This window comes from Rhinatrema bivittatum, chromosome 6 (assembly GCF_901001135.1).
Source record: "Rhinatrema bivittatum chromosome 6, aRhiBiv1.1, whole genome shotgun sequence".
Lineage (NCBI taxonomy): Eukaryota > Metazoa > Chordata > Amphibia > Gymnophiona > Rhinatrematidae > Rhinatrema > Rhinatrema bivittatum.
Window position 1 is genome coordinate 255078446 of NC_042620.1, and position 23587 is coordinate 255102032.

A 23587-nucleotide genomic window follows, 5' to 3' on the forward strand; every position below is an offset into this window, starting at 1 on the left:
GGAGATAGGCGAGGTGGGCCTTGGAGAGGGCTGAGGAATGCATAGAGACAGGTCCCTATGGAAAGGAGGAGGTGCTGGAGGTAGGCGAGGTGGGCCTTGGAGAGGGCTGAGGAATGCATAGAGACAGGTCCCTATGGAAAGGAGGAGGTCCTGGAGATAGGCGAGGTGGGCCTTGGAGAGGGCTGAGGAATGCATAGAGACAGGTCCCTATGGAAAGGAGGAGGTGCTGGAGGTAGGCGAGGTGGGCCTTGGAGAGGGCTGAGGAATGCATAGAGACAGCTCCCTATGGAAAGGAGGAGGTGCTGGAGGTAGGCGAGGTGGGCCTTGGAGAGGGCTGAGGAATGCATAGAGACAGGTCCCTATGGAAAGGAGGAGGTACTGGAGGTAGGCGAGGTGGGCCTTGGAGAGGGCTGAGGAATGCATAGAGACAGGTCCCAATGGAAAGGAGGAGGTCCTGGAGATAGGCGAGGTGGGCCTTGGAGAGGGCTGAGGAATGCATAGAGACAGGTCCCTATGGAAAGGAGGAGGTCCTGGAGGTAGGCGAGGTGGGCCTTGGAGAGGGCAGAGGAATGCATAGAGACAGGTCCCAATGGAAAGGAGGAGGTCCTGGAGGTAGGCGAGGTGGGCCTTGGAGAGGGCAGATGAATGCATAGAGACAGGTCCCTATGGAAAGGAGGAGGTCCTGGAGGTAGGCGAGGTGGGCCTTGGAGAGGGCTGAGGAATGCATAGAGACAGGTCCCTATGGAAAGGAGGAGGTCCTGGAGATAGGCGAGGTGGGCCTTGGAGAGGGCTGAGGAATGCATAGAGACAGGTCCCTATGGAAAGGAGGAGGTCCTGGAGGTAGGCGAGGTGGGCCTTGGAGAGGGCTGAGGAATGCATAGAGACAGGTCCCTATGGAAAGGAGGAGGTGGTGGGGGGAGGGTGTCGATGCAGGCAGAGAAATGCTGAGGTAGAGGTTATTATGTTACTGTAGCCTTCTCAGAGCCCTGTTATGTCTAGGAGAAAGGGGATAGACTGTCAGGGCCTTGCTAATAACCACGAGTTCCAGTCTAGGGTGAGGGAGGAGTACCCGCCTAGCATAAGAACTCAGTCCTGCACTGAATCGTTTCTCTCTCTCTCTCTCTCTCATTTGTCCTTCCCTCACTCCCAGCCTCTCTCCTCACCAGTGGCCACGATGTGAGTGACGGGGGTCTTGTCACCTGTTTCCTAGAGATGGCCTTTGCAGGGAATTATGGCATAGAGGTGGACGTCCCTGCTCCTGGAGCCAGCGGTGAGTCTGCGTGAGGAAAGTGAAGCAGAATTACTTGGGTGGAGTTCGTACCTCTTTCTGCATAGTGGATGCTGTCTGTCACTCACAGGATCTCTTACATTATTAACTGTCATGTGAGACTCTCTTATCATGTTTCTTGCCCCTAAAGCCCAGGCTTCCACATCTAAAGAGGTAAGAACATGTCATGCGTATTTTATTTATTTATTTACGTATTCTTATATCCAGTGACTTCCAATAATAAGTTATTATTCGGTGCGGAGCACAAGGCGACATGCATGTTATAAGACATTAAGTAAACACAAAGTCACAAAACAAAAACATCTAACAAAAAAAAAAATCATATTTAATCATAGGCCTGTTTGAAAAAGAAAAGATTTAATTTTTTTTTCTGAACTATAAAGAGTTCAGAATTCTCTTGGCAAGCTATTCAACGCAGGCTCCATGTAAGAAGCAGCTCTAGAGCTCATTTCTTGCACTGTGTAATCAAGCAAAGAGGGGACAGCCAGCAAATGTTGCTCTACCTGAACATAAGGCTGTAGAAACCTTTTTTAAGACGCGTAGGATTATCATTAGTACTTTAAAAGAAGCTCTCTGCTGGAGAAGGAAGCCAGTATAAATGTCTCAGTACAAGAATAACATCGCGAATCATTAACTATGCAGAGGCCCCCTATCATTGGCATTCTGCACCCAACTGTTGTACTCGTAACAGATTTTGACAACTCCAGATACACAAGGCATTACAATAATCTAATCTTGATAATACCAAATCTTCAGCTGGAGAGACATAAGGTTTTAATCATCTTATCGTCTTTAGTTATGAAAGGCAGACCTAGCCTCCCCTGTACTTATGTGGGATTTTAATTCCCATCTTTTTACAATTCAGTTAATAGATTCACACTAATATCACCAGACAGCTGACTAATAAAATTTGAAGGAGGGAGTGATTGTGGAACACAAAGCTTAACCGTTTTATTTAATACGCATTTGCGTTTAGCCATCTAGGTATCAATTAATTTGATCACTGGGGAGGAAAAGAGACTGCCAGAGAAACTTATAAGCGGGAGTTGTAGCCATGCTGAAGAAAACTTACCAGAATGAGATGTATTCACTTCCTCTTTGAAGGGGATGAAGCCTTTGGCCCCCTGCCCTTGATGGAGGAGGAGGGAGTACCCGAGATGTGTTTATTCCAGGGCTGAGTGTCTCATGGCCCCCTGCGGTCCCGCTCCCTCTCTCTCTCTCCCTGCAGGGTTGCAGGCTCTCTTCTCCGAGGAGCTGGGGCTGGTCCTGGAGGTGGCAGAGGCTGTGGCGGGAGCAGTCTGTGAGGCCTACCAAGACGCTGGTGTGGAGTGCATAAGGATCGGGCGCACCTTGGGGAGAGGCCCATGCTCCATGGTGAGTGTAAGATAGAGAGGGGAGAGCTGATATAGCAGGGGGATCCCTGTGGGCTTTTTAACCCTCCTGTACCCTGTTCTATACAGTTGTTTCTGACTTCAGTCCTCTCATAACCCTTCTCCAGGATCAGTGTCAGGATTAAGTTGATTCACAGGCATAGTACTATGAAGACGTGTAAGGCAAATTATTTTACACCTCCGTTTGGGTATGCTTCCAAACAAATTCAGGTGTACGCCAAAATATTTCCTTTCATTTGATCTAGTACTATAAGGAACAATATTAAAATCAGTTGCATGCAGTTAGGCTTTCTAGAGATTTACTCCCCAGGAGAGACAGCCTGGGCTGCTGAAGCTGAGAGGTGCTGAACAGAGCCTGTGCTCATGACCTGCTGCTGGGACACCCAGTGAATGTTGTTCATGGTCCTGCACGTGTGCTGCTTTTCTGAAACAGGAAGTGGGGGGGAGATGATCTGGGGTAGCTGTAGGGCTGTGAGTATGCACTCATGGAGTCCTCATGCTGCTGGCCTACTATGGTCCAAGGTGAAAAGCAGACACGGAGCATAAGGGGGATCATTTTGGAGCCCTCCTGGTGCAGCAGTGGTGCCTGAGATTTTAAGCGTGTGATCCGGGGCTGGAAGCACTGAAGGAAAGGACCTGTACTGTTGGCGAGAACACTTAGTTTTCCCTTGTCACCTGATCTCTTTGTGAGATGATGTGGGTGGAGTAGGTTAGAGGATTTATTTAGTTATTTATTTATTTTAAAAGGTTTCTATTCCACCCTTCTTACTTTCAGGGCAGGATGCTGAAGAGCTTGGAATGAGAGGAGTGGGTGAGGAACCTGGTATGATAAATGAAATGCAGGGCCAGAGCACAGGCTAGGGAGGAGAGGAGAAGGAGGGGGAGAGGAGCCTGGGGGGAAGGAAGCTCTGTGGATATATGAAGTCCTTGTGCCATGCCTGGGACCGCTGAGGCAGGGGGGAAGAGAGAGTGAGGAGAAGGGAAAAGGAAGAAAAAAAGGGAAGACAGGAGAGAGCTTGAGGAGAGGAGACGAGACCAATATCACCCAACAATCCTGGCCTGTGAGGCGAGGAGGGGAGACAACTGGGCCGAGCATTAATATTTTTCCCACTGATAATTGGTGCACTTACTAAGTACCCATTGTGAATCTCATTGCATGCCACTTTTTAAAATTCTTGTATATAAACCCAGAAGCAGTCATGGGGAGAAATAGCTTTCTAGAACTTTGCATAGTCAGGTAAGACTTGTATGAATAGCCTTCACCAAAAGGAATTTATGTAGAATTCTATTTATCTTCATAAACTCAGCATCTCTTGAAATATGGACAGGATTGTCATGCTGGAGAATTGATCATTTTTTCATTCTAGATTTTGTATTCATTCTTCCCTGGCACAGGCAAGTTTGAATAAGCCACTTTTTGTTTGCTGCCACTATCATTTCTTTTATTTAAGTACTTTTCAGATTCAGAATAAAGCAGCGTCTTTCATAAGGCCTAATAAGTATATCTTGCTATCCACTTACATGATCCTACTCAGAATTTTGCTCATCTCCTTGCAAATGATGAAGCATTTCTACTGGTGTGGAGTGAGATTTTTTCATGCCACAAAAAAAGGCTAGAGGCTGGTGGGAGGGAGCAAGCTTCAAGCTTTTGGTTTGTTTAAACCATCTTTATTCAGGATGCCATTGCTGCCACATCTTGCATGGGTTTTGTACATATCTAGAGATCTCAGGCTTGCCCTTCCCAGACTAATCCAACTCACAGCTTTTTTCTGGGATCTGTCTTTAGGTTAGAGTTTGTGTGAATGGACATGAAGTGCTACAGGCCACACTGGCAGTTCTCCGAGGTTTATGGGAGTCCACCAGTTTCCAGCTGGAACGACTGCAGGCCAACCCGGACTGCGTTTCTCAGGAGGAGGAGGGGCTTGCCCGGCGTGAGGGGCCAAGCTTCCAGCTAACATTTAACCCAGCCATAACTCAGAAACCGTTACAAGAACTAGGTAAGGTCAGAGAACTGTCAAGTTACTAAAATTAAGATTTTAATTTAGCAGGAGTTGGGGTGTGCAGGGAACTGGTGCTGTAGTTCAGAAGCAGTGTTTCCCAACCCTCTCCAGCATGCCCACCTATCTATTTGGATTTTCAGGATTGCCACAATTAATATGCATGAGACAGATTTGCAGACATTGAGTTTCCAATGTATCAAAATCGATCTCTTATCTATTCATTACTGGTATCCTGAAAAACAGACTGGTTAGGTATGCCTCCAGGACAAGATTTAGAGTTTGTGTCATGGAGATTCTGAGTTCAGATCCCCTTATTGCCAGGTTTGGGCATGATGTGGAGATGGTGTGTGTGCTCTTCGGTGATAGAGGTGGGGGCAGTAGGAATAAAACTGCCATTTCCTGTAGGTACCTGGATCAGTCTAGACACCTGGGTTTTGCCTCCGCACGAGCAGATGGAGACAGAGCAAGATTTGATGGGCTCGGCCACATATAGCAGGGTGCCACCTACAGCCTCTTAGTCTTACTCTGTCTCCAGCAGATGGTGCAGGTGCAGAAGCCACAGCCTCTGGGATCCCTAAGGGAGAAAGTTTTGGCAATTTAGTTAGCCAAGATCTTATTCTTTGTGTTTGTTACTTTCTTCAGGGTCTTTTTAAATTATTAAAAAAAAAAAAAAAGTCCCTCGTCGAGAGAGCCTCCCAGGGAGGAGGAAGGTTCTGAGGGGACCATCCCCCCCTGGTCGAGGCCGCTGCTAAAACTGCCATTATTGTGGAAGCTTCTGTTGGCCAATGACCAGCAATGAGGGTATGTCTTGAAGGCACCCATCTAACCCTACTACTAGTGAGTATTCCTTAAATTGCCAGATACTCATGCCAGAAGTGATATTTAAAGATGATGATTCAGAGGAAATGGAACAAATCTCAGTGAACCTGGAAGATGTACTAGGGCAAATTGGCAAACTAAAGAAGTAGCAAATTCCCTGGACCAGAACTAAAAAATGAAATTGCAGCCCTACTGTTGGTAATCTATAAACTATCATTAAAATCAGCTAATGTACCTGGAGATTGGAGGGTGGCCAATGTAACACCAATTTTTTAAAACTTTTCCAGGGATGGTCTGAGAAACTATAGATCGGTGAGCCTGAAATCAGTGCCAGGAAAAATGGTCAAAAGTATTCTAAAGAACAAAGTTACTGAACATATAGAAAGACGTAGTTTAATGGGACAAAGTCAACATAAATTAAGCCAAGGGAAGTCTTGCCTCACCAATTTGCTACTTTTTTTTTTTTTTTAGGGCATGCTTCTTTTCCCCCATGGTCAAAAGTATGCATGCAGTTACATAGAATGTGTAGTTTTACCTGCAATACGGGGTGGGGCAGTAATCAAATTATATATATTTTTTTTTATTTAAATTTTTATTGTCAATAGCAGTAAAAGCCAGAACAAAATAAACCATAACAATGTCTTCCATTGGTCGCCATCAATAAACCTAGCATAATATACATTAATTGCCTGTGTAAATTCCCCCCTCCCCCTGTGGATCCCTCATTCTTCCCTCCCTCCCTCCCATTGGTGCATCGGAATGTGGTATATTCTAGTACACTAAGACCAATGAACATGGCGTGTCTCCTGTGGCGTTCCTGCTCCGAAAGATCCCACGGCGTCCGTTGTCAATGTGTACTCAGACACCCTTTCTGTGGGCGTTAGTCCAGAGTTGACTAACAAATAATCCTCAGAAAGCATTGTACCATCGTAAAAACGGTTCCCAAATTTTCATATGATGGGAAACTTTATCAGGCTGTACAGCCTTCAGATAGTACCATAGTGTCCATAGTCTGTTGATGACAGATTGTGCTGTAGGTGGTAGGTCCTTGCACCAGGGAGCCGCCAATTCCTGACGCGCAGCACATATTATTTGGTGGACTAAAATTCTTGCAGATGAAGGCCACGACGCCGGGAATGCAGAGTGCAAGAAGACCTCAGGCCGATAAGATATTTTAACGTCTAGCATTTGAAGGAGCGTGGTTGCTATCCATCTCCAATAGGGCACTACCTTGGGGCACTCCCACCAAATATGTATGAAGGACCTTCTTGGTCGCAGCTCCTCCAACATTTAGAATCCTGAGTTGGGTGTATATTATTTAATTTCAAGGGTGTAAGGTACCATCTAGATAACAATTTGTGATTTGCTTCGGCAATGTTAGTTGAGGTAGAACTTTTGGTGAGATTGGTAAAACATTGCATCCATTGCTTATTGGTCCATTGTAGACCCAGATCTTGTACCCAGGCAGTTTGATGACGGGTAATGGTACTGGGTAGCTGTCCTAACCAGGCAAATATTTTTGAAATGGTATCAAATTATATTTTTATGTGGGTAAGCACATGTTTACTTGTGTAAACATTTTTGATTATTGCCCGCTAAAAGGAATATATGCCTTAATTCCCTGTACATACCAGGATCAGTCCAGACTGTTGGGTTATGCCTCCCCTCCAGCAGATGGAGTCAGAGAGAAGCTGAAAAGCACCCCCTAGATATACTGGTGTGCTGCCTGCAATCCCTCAGTATTTTCTCTGACTCCAGCAGATTGAGAGGCATAACCTGCGGTCCTGTCCTGGTTAGGTTGTTGGTACTGGTAATTTACTCTTTTTGGCAAGATCAACTAGTTTCTTACCTTTGGGGGTTTATGTTGGTTGGCTTAGGTCTGTCTGTTCAGCACAGTGTGGAGCTAAGTTGCGGGGCAGGCACAGAGGGCATTGCCCTTTTTGGACTTCCCGAACTAGTGTGTCCCAGTAGGCTGGGGGAGAGTTTACCGGTGGGCTGGTCACCCTCCCCCCATTATCCCAGGGTCTAATTCCCTGAAGGGGGTTTTAAAAAAAAAAAAGTTGTAGCATTTATTTCTACGGAGCCACTTGTCCTGTTGGGGACAGGCAATGAGCTCCCTCTTTACAGCCCCGGCCTGCCGTGCTTCTGAGGACTCCAGAGGGGGTGGCTGGTTCACCCGGCGCGCGTTAGGAGTGAGTCTCGCTCACCTGCTACTGTTTGGTGTGCTTTTCTTTGCTGCTCCGCTTCGGCCCGGGATGCCGCGATCTTCGGCCTGCACGGCCTGCGGGGGAGGGGGGCGGGGGTGCGACTCTCCCGAGAGGGTCTCTGCTCCCGATGTCTTCCCGGGGGCGAGGGACTCTCTCGGGGGCCGAGCGCTGCCCGCAGCGGCTCCTCTCTCCCCTCTTCAGTGCAGCAGCGCAGGGCGCTGGGCATCCGATCTTCGGCCCCTCCTCCCTCGGAGAGGAGGGCGGCGGCCATCTTGGCCACGCGGCAGGCAGAGTTGTCAGCGTCGGAGGAGGGAACCTCCCCTCCTCCTTCTCCACCTGACTTGAGCCCACAAAGTCCACCCGATTCGGAGGATCCTCGAGCCCCCCCCCCCCCCCCCTCCGGTTCAGTGAAGAAAGATTTAAAGAGGTCAGTTCCGTTTTCTTCTAAGTTTGTGCTGTTAATGCACAAAGCTTTTTTGGAGGCAGAGGCAGGATGGGAGGCAGAAGGTCCCTCTCCTCTGAAGATCCCCAAGACTTTTTTGGATCAGGGGAACACGGGGGCTCATGGCCCAGGATGATGACATCGCTGAAGCTCCGGTATATAAGGCCGGGCTCAGCTCCTGATAGTCGCCTTTGCAACAGGTCTCCACGCTGGTTGTGTACTTCGTTGCCTCCTGGTGATTCTCCTGCGTTCCTGGTTCCTGATCCCTGTGAGTTCCTGTTCCTGTTCTCCTTCGTTCATGATTCCTTGCCCTTCTTTGGATTGACTTCCTGGACACGACCTCTGCTTCGTCTGACTATGCCATTGATCTTCTCCTAGCCCAGGCTCCTGCTTTGCCTGACTACGCTACTGATCATCTCCTAGCCCAGACCTCTGCTTTGCCTGACTACGCTACTGATCTTCTCCTAGCTCAGACCTCAGCCTTGCCTTGCCACTGCTCCTTGATTGCCACTGGCCTTAACTCCAGATTGCTCTACGATGCCTCTACTGTCTACGTCCTGGACTTGGCCTATTCAGGTTTCGGCCTGTTCTTGCTGGGGCGCCCCCTGTCTGACTTTGGTTCTATTGGCGCTCGGGTCTCCGGGACTCCGCCTCATCCAGTACAGACTTCCCAGTTTTGCTGTTGCTGTCTCTGGGCTGACCTCTCTATCCTTCCATCGACGACGACATACAGAGGCCCACCTAAGCCCAGCCGTCCCTGGTACCCAAAGGCTCAACCTGCAGGGAATGAGGGCTGGTATTGGTGAAGCTGCAGCCGGCCTCGTCCATCAGCCCACTCCTCCTGCCAATGGTGGAGACCCGTAGGATCCTTCCTATGGGTGGCATGAACCCCACCTCGGCCCAAGGGTCCACCTCCTGTGCAACAAACCTTGCAAAACCTGGACACTGGGCATGCAAATAGCAAATTAAATTTAATGCGGACAAGTGCAAAGTGATGCATTTAGGGAAGAGTAACCCAAATTATAGCTACACAATGCAAGGTTCCACATTAAGAGTCACCACTCAGGAAAAGGATCTAATTGTCATCATTGATAATACGTTGAAATCTTCTGCTCAGTGTACAGCAGCAGCCAAGAAAGCAAATAGAATGCTAGGTGTTATTAGGAAAGGAATGGAGAATAAAACAGAGAATATCATAATGCCTCTGTATCATTCCATGATGAGAACTCATCTTGAGTATTGTGTGTAGTTTATGGTCATCAAATAGCCAGATTAGATATCACCAGAAGTTGCTCCTTCTCAGGTGCTGGCACTAAAATCTGGAATGTAATCCCAGAAGCTTTAAGAGAAATTACTAATTTGAAAGACTTCAAAAAAGCATTGAAGACCTATCTTTTTAAACAAGCATACAACAACATGTGAATCCTCCATATTATGCATATTGTGAGCTTCTAATTCTAAAAGTCAGGATTTTTCTACTCAAATTGGTAGAATCCTTTTTATTTAGATGATGTTGAATGATTCAGAAACTAGATCTCATACTTGCACTGGCGTATCACACATGCTGCTTGAGTCCTGGTGTTGTGTCTTTTTTAACTTGATACTATTTAGTGTGTAAGCTATATCCGCCAAATGTTATTTCAGTTGCAGTACTATGTTTATTTTACTTTGCTGTTACTTAAGGCTTTTTAATTTATATTACTTATGTATGTTTCTTTTACCTGTAAACCGCATTGAACAAGCCATGGAGAAAGCAGTATAGAACAGTTTTTTAAATTACATTTTTTTTCATTTTCATTTATTAAAACTTAATATCCCACTTGATAAAACATGTTATCCAAGCAAATATAAAATACAATCATAATTCTCAAAACTTAATAGAAATAAATACAATTAAACTTACAAAACTTAAACACAAACAATAAAAAAAATATTTAACACAATATAAAAAAACAATTACTAATCAAATTCCATCAAACAGCAAAGATATTATTCACATAACTTTATAGGTCATCTTAGCAGAGACACCACAAAAATCAGGCTTAGATGTTCTCAAAATCCTTAGTTAGAAAACGTACAAAGAAGGGTGACCAAAATGTTAAAGGGGATGGAACAATTTCCCTAAGAAGAAAGGCTAAAGAGGTTAGGACTGTTCAGCTTGGAGAAGAGACGGCTGAGGGGGGATATGATAGAGGTCTATAAAATAATGAGTGGAGTGGAATGAGTAAACGTTAATTGGTTGTTTACTCTTTCAAAAAGTACAAAAGACCAGGGGACACGCAATGAAGTTACTGGGTAATAGATTTGAAACCAGTAAGAGAAAATATTTTTTTCTAAGTGCCTACTTAAGCTCTGGAATTCATTACCAGAGGATGTGGTGAAAGATATTAGTGTAGCTGTGTTTTAAAAAAGGTTTGGACAAGTTCCTGGAGAAAGAGTCCATAAACCATTATTAAGGCAGAGTTGCAAAAATTCACTGCTTATCTCTGTGATAAGCAGCTTGGAATCTATCTACCCTTTGAGATCCTGCCAGGTAATTGTGACCTGGATTGGCCTCTGTTGGAAACAGGATGCTGGGCTTGATGGACCCCTTGGTCTGACTCAGTATGGCAAGTCTTAGGATGTTCTGTTTCATGACATTATAAGAGAACTTAGTTATAAAAATGGAAAATTATTTTTTGCAGGAAGGATGCATAGAATACACATTTGCTCTGATACATCATCATTTAATTATAAAGAATTATGTATCAGTTGAGAAACTCAAACAAGTAGGAAAAGACTGCAGAGGCATGGCTTTGTTATACTTTCCAACATATATTTTGTAGAAGAATGTGTACATGTAGGCTGTATAGGTATGTGAGTTATGGATTTTGTGTGTAGGTGGTGTGGGGGCTGTGGGGTTATATATCTGTTTGTGGGTAGGTTGTATGTGGACTGTGTAGGGAGTTGTGGGTAGAGGCTGTGGGTGCATGCATGGGGTTTGTGTGGAAAGGTATTTGTGTCTGTAAAGGATGTGCATTTGTGTATGGGGACTGTGGAGATAGTCAATGTGTTGGGATGGGCATGTTTGTTTAGATGGAGGTATGTGCATAGGGTGTATTTGAAAGTGGAGGTGCATGAGTTTAGTGTTTGTGGGGTGTGATGGAGTTATGTGTTTGTAATATGTGTGGAGGGTGTACATGGAGGTGTATATGTAGATGGGTGACTAGGAAGGTATAGGGGAAAGTATAGGTGTTGGGGGGGCATATGCATAGAAGTGTATATATGGGTGGTGCATGGGTGTGGGAGGTGTTATCGAATGTGTGGATGTGGAGTTTGGGAATTGCCGGTATGAGCTGTGAGTATGGTGTGTAGAAGGTTGGGATGTGGGATATTTTGGGAAGTATGGGGATGGGGAGTTGGGGGTGTGTAGGTTTAGGGAGTGTGGGGCATGTGAGAGGTGGTAGGGGTCTGGGGATGTACATATGTGTGAGGGTTTTGAGTATGGGTGGGGGATTGTGCATGTGAAGGGTGTAGATAAGGGTGTGGTGGAAGCTGTGGGTGTATACATGGGGCTTGTATGGAAGAGTATGTGTCTCTGGGGGTGGTGTGGATATAAGAGGATAGCCAATGTGTGGGGGCATATGTATAGGGTACAGTGGGCGGGGTATGTGAATATGAGATGTGGGTATATGATGTGTAGGGGTGTTTGTAGAGGATATGTGGGGTATGGGTGGGAGTGTAGGTGAAGTATGTGTGTCTAGGATGTGGGTGCATGGGAACTTTTGTGTGAGGTTATATAGTGGTGTTTGGGGAGTTGTGGGGTAGTCAATCATTGTGAGTGTTGGTATGTATTTAAATAAGCAAAGGGGATAGTAGGTGAGAGGAAAGTCGTGATGTGGGAGGGCATGTGTATAGGAGTGTATATATGGAGTGCCATGGGTATGGAAGGTGTGTGTGTGTGTGTGTTGAGTATGCGGGGTGTGGGTTGAGTCTTTTGGGGGTTTCTGGGTATGTGGAAGGTTTGTATATGGAGGGAGTATGAGGAGTGGCAGGTAAGTGGGAATGTGTAGCTGAGTGTCTGTATTGGGGTTTGTCCATGTTGGTTATAGTTGGGGGGAGGGGGATGTTGTGGGGGAGTGAAGGACAGTTGGGCAGGGTTATATGTTTGTGACAGGTGACGTGGGGTTGTGAGTGTGTAGGAGTGTATATGAGGGATGTGTGGGTGATTTGGTAGGGGAGGATGTAGGTGTAGAAATGTTTGTGGTTATAGGGGTATGAGAGAGACTTGGAAGTGTTGTGGGGATACTTCAGTTAGTTTTTCCTGTCTCTGTATTCTGGGCCAAATTGCTAGAAGTTTGGGGGGGGGGGGGGGGGGAGGGGCTTTCTAGAATGGAACGCTGATGGACATTCTGCTGCTTCTTCCAGTTTCCTATAGAAAGCAATGAGAATTGGTTTTGGAGGCTTGGTTCTCCAAAAATACTGACCCAGTGTTTCTGGTTTTCAGCCTCACCCGGGATATTCATATTTTCTCCCTGCATGCCAAATGTGATGAATTTCCAGCCCTTTTTTGGAGCATTATTGGGCCTATGAGCTTTGATCCCTTTTAGACCATTCTAACATTCTGTACGCTGAAAAGCATAAAATGATGGGAAAATGACACTGGCGAACAGATCAAATGTGAATTATGGCTGGACATTTTTTTTACAAAACATGGGAAGTGTAATTCAGTTCTAGACATAAGTTAATATGCTACAGTTCCCTGTACGTACCCAGATCAGTCCAGACTCCTGTGTTTTGCATCCCTGCCAGACAGACAGAGTTTCACTGACGCTGTACGTGACCTAGTGTGTACAAGTGAGTTATAGTCCATGCTGGCTGTTTAAAACTGAGAAGCCTGTAAAGGAGCTATCTTAAGCATTCCAGCTTTATTCATTTGAAGCTGTCATATAAATAAAACCCAATGAATTCCGGTGTATAATTGAGGAACGGCCTCTGAATATGCTTACAGAGAATTTTACCTGGAATATGAAACTCTCTGGCAGATAGAATTATTACTTGATGAGTTTAATAGTTTTCAGATGAAACTGGTGGAAGTAGCTGCCCTCCTAGGGGGAATAAAAAGTAATTCTGAGTAACTGAAAAACAAATTATGCAATGGGATTATGAAACAAAAATTTGGATGGGAAAAGCATATCATAATGCAAAATTTTCAAAAAAGGTATTCAAAATACATGTATGTCCACGTAAGACTCTGAGAAGTAAGACGCTGGCAGAAATATAGATTTGAGACTGTCTCCTCTGGCGCCCAGCATTGTAAGAGATCCTGAACTGAATAATCACTTGTAAAATTATAAACAGACTGGGTTGACTTTTGTGGTATTTTTTCTCTATTTTTTATGTATTAAGTTTGTTGCATTGGAGGTGGATTCTTGGGCTGAGGTGGGGTTGATGCAACCCCTAGGCAAGGGCCTACGGGTCCCTGCCGTCAGCAGGTGGAGTGGGCTGAAGCTTCACCTATACCAGTCAACGTTCTCCTCGGGTTGAGCCTTTGGGTGCCGGGGCCGGCTGGACTTGGGCGGGCCTCAAAATTAGGAAAAGGAGGTAGGTGGTTCAGCCCAGAGACAGCAGCCAGCAGGTGGCGTAGTTCTATCTCGGACGGGATGCAGTACAGGAACTCAGGCACCAGAGAACGAGGAGATACTGAAGGTGCCCAGGCAAAGAAAGGCCAGAGCCTTACTAGTCCACGTCCAGAGGATAGGGACAGAGGCGTCACTGTCGAGCTTGAATGGAAGCTGGCAGCAAATGGAAAGTGTTGCAAGCGACGTAGAACTCTGGACTCAAGAAAGTCTATAGTGTAGTCATCCGTAGCAATGGTCAAGGCACGGAGAAGGCAGGCGTGGTCAGATGTGGCAATGGTCAAGGCACGGAGAAGGCAAGCAAGGTCAGGCATAGCAATGGTCAAAACCAGGAAGTCGATCCAGCACACAGACGAGACAAACAAGGAATCAAGAACTAGGAATCAACAGGAACACGGAGCAAGACAAGCACGGAGACAGCAAGCACTCAGGAACCTGAAGCAGGAAACCGAGGAGACCTGTTGCAAAGGCAAAGCTGTGGTGCGAGGCCTGACATTTATACGCTGAAGGATCTGACGTCAGCATCCGGGTCCGCGGCCAGGTTCCCTTTAAAAAGTTTACTATGCGCATGCGAGTGAACGCCTTGGGAGGGCTCATGTGGCGCTGCTGGCGGCGTCTCTCCGCGAACCCCAAGGAGAAGCCCGACGGATGGAGGCATCTTGGCCGGAGGTCCCGGGAAGTGGAGCAGGGCCGGAGGCCTTGGCGGGAGCCCGAGGTCGGGGCTGGCAGCCCACTGCTGCTAGTGATGGGGAGCTGGAGGCTGGTAGTTGATTAGAAAGGTGAGAGGGCCGCACCGTGGGGCAGGCGAGGGCGGCGAGTGTAACAGACAGTAGTCCCATGCTTCTACCTTTTTAAAAATTCAGTAAAAATTATTGAGAAAATAATTTTCCAAGCATAAATGCACAACAGTATACAAAGGGATTATTTTGGAGCTGCCTGCTTTGTACTCACAGACTTCACGCTGATTTTCAAAGTGAATGTATGGAAATATGGTCACTTTAAAAATTACTCTGGGAAAGCTACTTACTCACATAGGCACTTGCTATCTTGCTACCGTAGTTTTACTGAGAAATTAATTACATGTATATTTTTGAAATTGAAAAAAAAAAGTATGCCTATTAGAGATGTGATTTGGCAGTACCTTTCAGTTCGGCCTTCGTTATCAGCCCGCTGCAGGAAATTTCGTTTTCCGTGGTTCGGGCCTATTTTCTTTCGGCTGACCCGATCCGAAAAAAAAAAACCCACCCCAACCCGTCAGATTTAATTTATTACAATCCCCCACCCTCCCGACTGCCCCCCCCAAACTTGCCTAAAGTCCCTGGTGGTCCAGCGGGGGTCCCGGGAGCGATCCTAAAAAAATGTAGATGCTTTTTAGACCTTTCAGTTCATCTGCATTTTCTCTCTCTGTCAGAAGATTTAACTCAACTATTCTCGCTCCCCAGGCCTCCCTCGGCCACTTGTGGCAGTTCTGCGGGAAGAAGGAAGCAATGGGGATCGAGAGATGGCAGCTTGTCTGTTCATGGCAGGATTTGAGGTGAGTGCAGTACAGTGTAACAGTGCAGAAACAGAGACTATTCCTGTTACATTTACTATGAAATTACAGCAGGGACCGTGTGGCAGGCAGTGCATGCAAATATACCTCGTGCATATTCATTGTGGATATTCTGAAAATCAGACCTGTTTGTGGCCCTCCAGGAGCAGAGTTGCCCATCCCTGCTCTAAGTCTTTATCTGAGGGCAAGCAGTTCACAAAGTCACTCAGATGGGTGACATTATCTGATGCACTAAGAACACTTTTCCAGAGCTCTTCAGCAAAGATTTGAAGACACCTCTGAGCATGTGTCTGGCGTGCAGTTGTCTGGCGTATCTCAGTTTGTCATCTTCCATTGGCAATCATGGTAATGTTCTAGAGCTTTATTCAGTTTTGATCTTATTTCCAGGTTCCCCTCTTAGGCAAAGCGTGCCTTAGTATTTTTCATTTGTTCCTTGTTGGAGTCAATGATGCTGAGCCATCTGGATGTTTATCAGTGCTTAGATTCATTGCCCCAAGAGTCTATTAGTGCATCCTCAGCAGTCACTTCCTCTTTTCGTAGAGAGAGACTCTGAGTGCTCAGGGGGTCTTCCCTCTGAATCAGAAGAAATTTGTTCTGAAGATGAATTCTCCCCTGCACTCCCTTCGGACCCTCTCCTCCACAGGCAAGGAGTAGATATCCACCTGAAGATCTCTTCTTTTCAGACTGTATACAGTCTGGCCATGCCTACCTCTATTCAGTTGCAAGTTGAAGAAGAGCCTAGGACTCAGATTCTTCAAATACTTTGTTGCCCCGCAAGAGTAAGAGGTATCCATGCCCTATAGGAGATAGATAAAAAGGATGTGGGAAATTTCATGCTCTGTCCTCCCAATTACTAAGAAGGCAGACACCAAATATGTCCCAATTCCAACCTCCACCCCAGTCTCTGGTGGTTGAATCTGTGCTGAACATGCCAAGGATTCTAAAAAGCACACTTCAGTACTCCCAGGACGTGGAAGTCAGAGTCTGGATCATTTTGGTGGGAGGCATTATCTATCTATTTATTTATTTATTTTGAGGCACTTTCAAATGGATTACATTCCAGGTTATGCAGTTATTTCTTTGTCCCCAGAGGGCTCACAATCTAAGGGTGAATTTTAAAAGAGTTGCTTGCATTAAAAGGCCCATGTACGAAAGTATCTGGGCCGAGCATGAGCAAATCATATTTTAAAATGGCCCAGTTATATGTTTATATGTACGTGAGCGAGCAACCAAATGCGTGTTAAGGGCATTCTAGGGTGGGGCCAACATATATGCGCGTTAATCAGTATTTTACATCTGGCAGCCGCAGTGTGTGGCGGGCTGTTAGCTATGCATATTTATATCGATAAGGTGTAAATCTGAAGAAAACTCATTTTAGGCCAAAAACCACTGGGTGAGGGCTATGGATAAATGGGGGGGGGGGGGGGGATGCCAAGAGAGACCCCAAGGCAGGCACAGGGCAAGACAGGAGACTTGGGTAGGCTGCAAGGCAAGATAGGGTTGCGAGAAGGTGGCCAGATTAATGAACTAAGGTGACTTGATAAAGAGGCACTGAGGTACTGACAAGACTGGGTTAAATGTATTTATTTATTGGTTTTATATACCGTCATTCAGTATTCTATCACAACGATTAACAAGGCATAAAACATTAAAAGAAAACACATTATATATGCAAAAAGTAAAATGATAAAACCAACACACAATACAAGAAAAGTAAAATTATAAATATAAAAAATTAAAATTAAGTTAATAATATAACCAAATTAAATTATTAATATAAATTAAGATAATTAAAATGAGATAAAACAGACATAAAATAAAATGAGACAAGGTAAGAACTTGCTGGTGATCTAGCTTTTCATGTTGTTGCTTGCCTTCTACCTATTAGATTATGTTAAATGGGGCTGGAGCTTGGGTGTAATGTGAAAATTGAGGATGTACTTGGCAAGGCTGTAGGTGAGAATTGCTGAAGTCCCCTGGTGGAGGGAAGACTGCACAGGAGCCTGAATCTTTGCACAGAGAGACTATGAAACAGGTGAAACTGTGACAGCTATAGATTGCATCTGTTGGAAATCCCCCCAGATTGTCCACTAATGAGACCATTAACTCTCAATGCGCACCGAGAATTAATAATGTTGAAGATCTCTAACCTCTTACAAGCCAAAGTGGTCAAACCTGTCCCTCCATGGGAGAGAGGACAGAGATGCAATTCCAGGTACTTTTGGTTCCAAAGAAGACCAGGGGGATATAATTTCATCCTAGACATATAGGCTTTAATCAAATAACTCATGAAAGAGAAGTTCCAGAAGCTTACCTTGCATGCCATATTACCCCTTCTAAACAGAAGAGACTGGCTATGCTGTCTGGATTTGAAACAAGCATACATCCATATAGAGATACTTCCTAGGCCTGGATGTATCTCAGATTCGTTGTAGAGACACAATACCTGGTTGTTGTCTTAGCATTCATATGCAGACTAGGGCTGCATGTATTTCCCTACTTGGATGTTTAGCTGGTCAAGAATTGCTTTCAAGCAACTAAGATGTTTACAATTTAAAATTGCATAAATAATTATTAACAATATAAACTAAAAATTAGACAATCAGTTAATAAGGTAAACACTAAAAATTAAAACTAATAACTAACAAAACAAATTAAGACAATATAATAAAAAATTAATAGTAACCATATAAATACTCACATGCCAATAAATAAAATCAATACTGCAAAAAAGTCTGAGTAAAAAGCCAGGAATTGACTTCCTGAATTTAAGATTAGATTTACATCCTTAAGCAAATTTAAGGGAGCAAATTCCACAAAAAGGATACTTTAGTAGCTAAAAGAAATTTCCTGAGTTCCTTCAAGCCTTGATAATGGAAGGGGGATGAATTGACAGTAATTAATTTTGTGAAGACTGCAAGACCCCTAGCAGGATGATACAGGATTAGCAAATCATAAATATTGGAGTTTGCCCCTACATACAGCTTTAAATGTGAAACAAAGAAATTTGAATTTAATCCTGCATAAAACTGATAAACAATATGGGGTAGATTTTAAAAAGGTGGGCGTACATGTGCGCGAGCTACCCGGCATGCACACATGTACGCCCGATTTTATAATTTGCGCGCGCCGAGCCGCTCTGCCTTCCCCATTCCCTTCCCCCTAACCTGACCTTCCCCACCCCTTCCCCTAACCTTTCCTCCCTCTAGCCCTACTCTAGCCCCCCCAAATTTTTATTTTAGTTTTTGCGCCTGCTGGCAGGCTGCCAGCACACAATCCCTCGACACAGCGGCAATGGCCACTGTGTTGCAGGCCTCTGGCCCCGCCCCCAGACCGCCCCTTTTGTAAAGCCCTGGGACTTACACGCGTCGCCAGGCCTTTTTAAAATAGGCCCGGCGCACGTAACCCTTTTAAAATCTGGCCTTATATGTTTTGGAGAACCGGTGTTACATGATTGAATTTCCACAAACCATAAATAAGTTTAGCGGCCATGTTCTGGAGAAGTTAAAGACATTTCATTTGGATAAGGGGTAAAGCAAGCTAAAATATTACAATAATATTAAAAAATTCAGTACCTGAATATAATCTGTTCTGAAGTACCAAAAGGTGGAATATAAGTCAAACAAAATAAATAAATAAAAACAATAATCCAGGTGGCAAAATGAAAGCAGGAACCTGAGAAATAAAAAGGGAAGAGAAGACCACGATCGGGAGACCCGCCCCACCCCGCCCCCGATGTCATCGCCACCAGCGCCGGACCGTTAAATGGAGCAAAACCACCAGGCTTCGCTCGACAAAGGGGCACTCCCCTTTGTGCACACCTTAGTGCAGTCCATAGTGCTAGCTCTAATTATACACTTAAACAAATAATCTTTGCAAACTGATGACTCTCTATGTTAACATTCATTTGAACCTGTTTTGGAAACATTGTTAGCTATCTTAATTTTGTAAACCATCGTATTTTTGTAAACTGTTGTGATGGCGAACCTAAACGACGGTATACAAAACTCAATAAATAAATAAATGAATTCTCTAAATTCCTGGGCATCCAGAAAAGGTTGAATTTGCTGAATGTACTGCAGAAAATACAAAGGTTTGCTCAAGTGAAGAAATCTGATGGATTTGGCGTCGAGTTTAATTCCCAGTGCTGTCACTACTTTCACAGTACTATCAGATCCAGACATACAAAGTGGTCCGGGGTTGGGCTCCCAGGTGCGTTTCCAGGTGGCTCCCTTGCGAAAAACCGCAGGAACGGTGGCCATTTTGGGCTCAGGGATTGCAGCGGATTCTGTGCCTCACGGGGGAGGGGAGCCTGATTTTGCAAATTCGCCGCCAGATTTAAGCCCCATGCACTCCCCGGAGGGGGTGCCTTACCTCTCTGACCTAGCCCCACCTCCCCCATTACCCGGGAAGGCTCAGCATCGTTTTTCAATGGATTTTGTGCTTTTGCTGCACAAATCCTATTTAGCCAGCCTTCAGGAACAGGAGGAACCCCCTCTGGACTCCCCTCCAGCAAAGATCCCTCGGATGTCCGTTGCCCAGCCTCCTAGGGCCCCAGATTCCCAGGGTTACGTCTGAGTCAGGACCGTTCTGGGTGTACCAACCATCCCAGACCCTCTCCAGCCCGCTCCTCCAGATCCTGATCATTGTTGGCATCGGAAAGTCTGCTGAATCCTTTTTCTTGTAGTAAAGCAGTTAGAATTTGTTTGCTCTGGAATGGGTTGCTCCAGAGGCACATTTCAAAGGGGTTGCTTATTGACTGAGTTGTACTCCATGGTGGTTCAGGTAAGAGAGATGTTTCCCTTTCCTTAAAGGGACTCTCTGGTGTGCTCTGTCATCAAGCAGACCACCACCTTGGCAGGAGGAGGCACGGTCTTCAAGGACACGCAAGACAGGAATTGTGATCTGGGAGAAGCACATTTGGTTTGTCTCCAACATTCAATTTTGTACTGCAGCAAGTTGTGGGCCTTGCATAAGGGCACAGCGGTCTCAATATCTGCAGATCCTGGTATAACTTTTGTAAAGAAGAACAGAGCAGAAGATTTTAAATCTTTCTTGTCACAGGCCTTGCCTGTTGCTACCGTGGTGCATGAGATAGCAACTGCGGCAGAATCTGTTGTGCCTGATGGGCTGCATGCCAGACTATGCTGATCAAACTAATAATGCACTTTTGCAGCTCTGTTATTGTTAGAAATTAGGCATAGAACCAGGATTTTTCCCTAACAGGGACTATGTTATGTCTCTCCCAGTTACATTTTTCCTACTTCCTGTGTACATGAATTTTGCAGAAACTGAATGGTGGATAAATAGACATTTTGTCTTCAAAAGCAGCTTGTGAGGTGAAAGACCAGCTGTCTCTCTCTCAAATGAGTAGGATTGTTCCATAGCATATAAATATGTAATATTATGCAGGACCAAGTACCTCTTGAAATGTTAGACATTTGTATGGTTTCCCTTGTTGCTATGCCATGAAGTTTAGCCTCGATTCCAAGAGGTTTTTTTGGTTTTTTTAAAAGGATGGTAGTTGTGGCGCTGGCACAGCGGAAGGAAGAATTTTTTTAATGGCGCATCTTTCTCTGGAATAGTGGCTGATAGAGCTGAGGTCCATACATGAAAGAATGGAGATCATCCAGAGAGTAGTTCCGTTTCAGAACTGGGATAGTCTCAACATCAGAATTGGGCTACTTATTCAATTTATACTTGACTCTGCAGTGTCTAGAATCTCTATCCGACATGTTGAGAGGCTGGGTTCCTCTGGTCCACTAGAGTTGTTTCAGAGGGGCCTTTCGTTGTTGTCAATTAGGAGTCTGACTGTGTAGACTGGTCTGCAGCTGCTAGGTTCCATGATAGTTGTGTTGGCCCTAGAACCTTCGGCAAAGGTGCATATGAGGTCCTACAGGAGATGTTTTCTTTCCAGGTGGGTCCTCTGTCTAATGGATTGCTCGGAGTTCCTGGGGCTCTTTCCCAAGAGCACCTGGTCATGCATGTTTTACAATGTTATGATGTTATATTGTTAAGATAATATATTGCTGTTGTTTTACAATGTTACAGTGTAAAAGACAATATGACCTGTTGTCACACTATCCCACAAGTTATCATGTAAACCGATGTAATACTCGTTTTTGAATGTCTGTATATAAAAATAAATAAATAAATACATGCATACTTGGGGCTGCAGGTTCAATATCCACTGCTTTTGACATTTATTACCTATCTGATGTATTACTCAATAAGGATTGTTGGTACCATAAATGGTTAGGAGGAGTAGCATTGGTAGTCAAATTCAAGAGATTTTGGATTTAATATGGATTTTGACCTCCTGGCATAGATGACAGATGTTTTAGGTACTAGCCTTGTAGACTGAGAACCCTTTATCTGAACATGTGACTCAGGGTCACAGATCACAAGAAGAAGATAGGTAGTCCATTAAGTGTTTAAGGATCAGAGCTGTTTGGTTGGTCCTGTTACTTTTGAAACTCAACTAAGAGGTCTGGTAGTCAGAAAGATATTTGGAAAAACCAAAGCAGGGAAGTATATGATTCTTCAGGGAGGTAACAAAAGTCCCCAGGTGTCTCAAGTGTTGAAATTGTTGCTCGGTTTGGAAGAATCTGAAGAATGTTGTGGATGCACATCAAGCTGTGTGGCTTTGTTTTTGAGCTGCAATATTGTCGACCTCGGATTGTGATCCTGGTATCAAGTAGGGTCTGGGTGGTGAGTTCCACTATTGTATTTGATGGGGTTCATCTGGAATGGTAAGCTGGAAGAAAGTCTCAGCCACAACAGAGGGAAACGCTTTTCTGGCCTTGAGGCGTTGATTTGGAATTATGAAGTGGTTCTGTATGGCTGCCTTCATGGCCTTTGATAGGGAAAGTGATTCAGAGGATCTTTGGGGAATCCAGTCTTAGTGATTCCAGTGAATCTATTTAGGATAAGATGCCTTTGGTGTTCGAATCTCATGTGGTTTTGGACCGGAAAGCAGTTTCAGATTTTACACAGTGAGCTGCTTCCTTAGAGATTGGTTCTACTCGAAGATCCGGTTTGGTTTGGACTTATGACCTGGAGCTGGGAACTCTATTGGATATTCACTTTTTCTGAGCGCAGTCTCCATTCTTGCAGACCCCTGTGTGTTCAGGAGCATTGTTCGATGTGAGGATTGCCCAGGTTCACCTAATGGCCCTTTAAGAATTCAGTGCCAGAGTTTCTGGATTGTTTACAAGCAGGTCCTGCTATGGTCTTGGTGTTTATTTCTTCTTGTTTGCTTCAGGGAGCATGTTATGGAAAGACCCTTGTCCTCACTTCCAAATGTGGCTGTGTGTTTGCTTCATGGGTGTTAGGCACCTTAGGGTACAGATGGAAAACTAGGTTCAAAGTTGATCTTGTCTGGGTAGTAGTCTGCATCTTTTAAGAAAATTCACTGAGGCTGCATACTTTGTGAGCAGCATCTCCTAGGGGATGCTGGTCAGCTGAAGGGCTATTGGGGAGGCAACCAGTTTTTTGCAGTGATGCTTGTTTGATCATATTGAAGGGTATATTCAAGTTTGTTGTTCAGTGCCTCCATGCTGCCTCAACTAGTAATGGTCTCCTTGATTCAGGCTGTCATTTTGCCTCAGTTTAATAAATGTTTGGGTGGCAGAATTCATTTTCTTCTCAGCTTTGAGGTCATGTGATTTCTTGGCATATGCTTTCTGGAGGCTGGCTCCTGTGCAATGATATTGGGAAAGTTGAGGCAGCTACTACAGTTTCGATAATGTGTTGGTTACAGAGTTTATGTGGATAACGGTAGGCCTTTTCAACTTGAGCTTGTGTAGCTTCAGGGGCATAATTGCAGTTCATTTGTTTTTTGGGGTGTTAAGTTGATAACTTGCTCACCCTTACATCCCTTTTGAACCATTGGCGCTTAGAAGGAAGTGTCAGAGAAGAGGCCTTATTGCTTCCAAGATGTGGTATGCAGTTTTTTTGGCAGTGTCCTGTCCAGGAGTAGCTAGGGTATATCCCACTTGTCTGGACTGGTCTAACTGGATCTGAGTCCAGTCAGGCCAGTCCATGACCATGCATGACAACTGGCTTTGTCGTGCTTAATCTTGCATAAGCTTGCTGACAATCTGATTAGGTCTGCATGATTTCACTACAACTGGCATTATCATGCAAAAGCTTGCATTGGCTTCAGTTATATTGTGGTATGAGGGAAGGACTCTGTGATATTCTTGTATGCAGATGAGTGTTTACATGGCAGTGCATAGTGTACGGCTTCCTAATTTGTAGTTAAATAA

The 23587-nt window shown here is 44.9% G+C and overlaps 1 protein-coding gene across 1 annotated transcript in view; it reads left to right on the plus strand.

Moving 5' to 3' along the window:
- PFAS (phosphoribosylformylglycinamidine synthase) overlaps positions 1-23587 on the plus strand; it is a 73487-nt gene that overhangs the window by 46834 nt on the left and 3066 nt on the right. Inside the window, exons 22-25 of the mRNA XM_029606857.1 lie at positions 1151-1270; positions 2517-2662; positions 4466-4676; positions 15208-15299. Of these exons, the coding sequence (XP_029462717.1) occupies positions 1151-1270; positions 2517-2662; positions 4466-4676; positions 15208-15299 (569 nt within the window). The remainder of the gene's footprint in view (positions 1-1150; positions 1271-2516; positions 2663-4465; positions 4677-15207; positions 15300-23587) is intronic.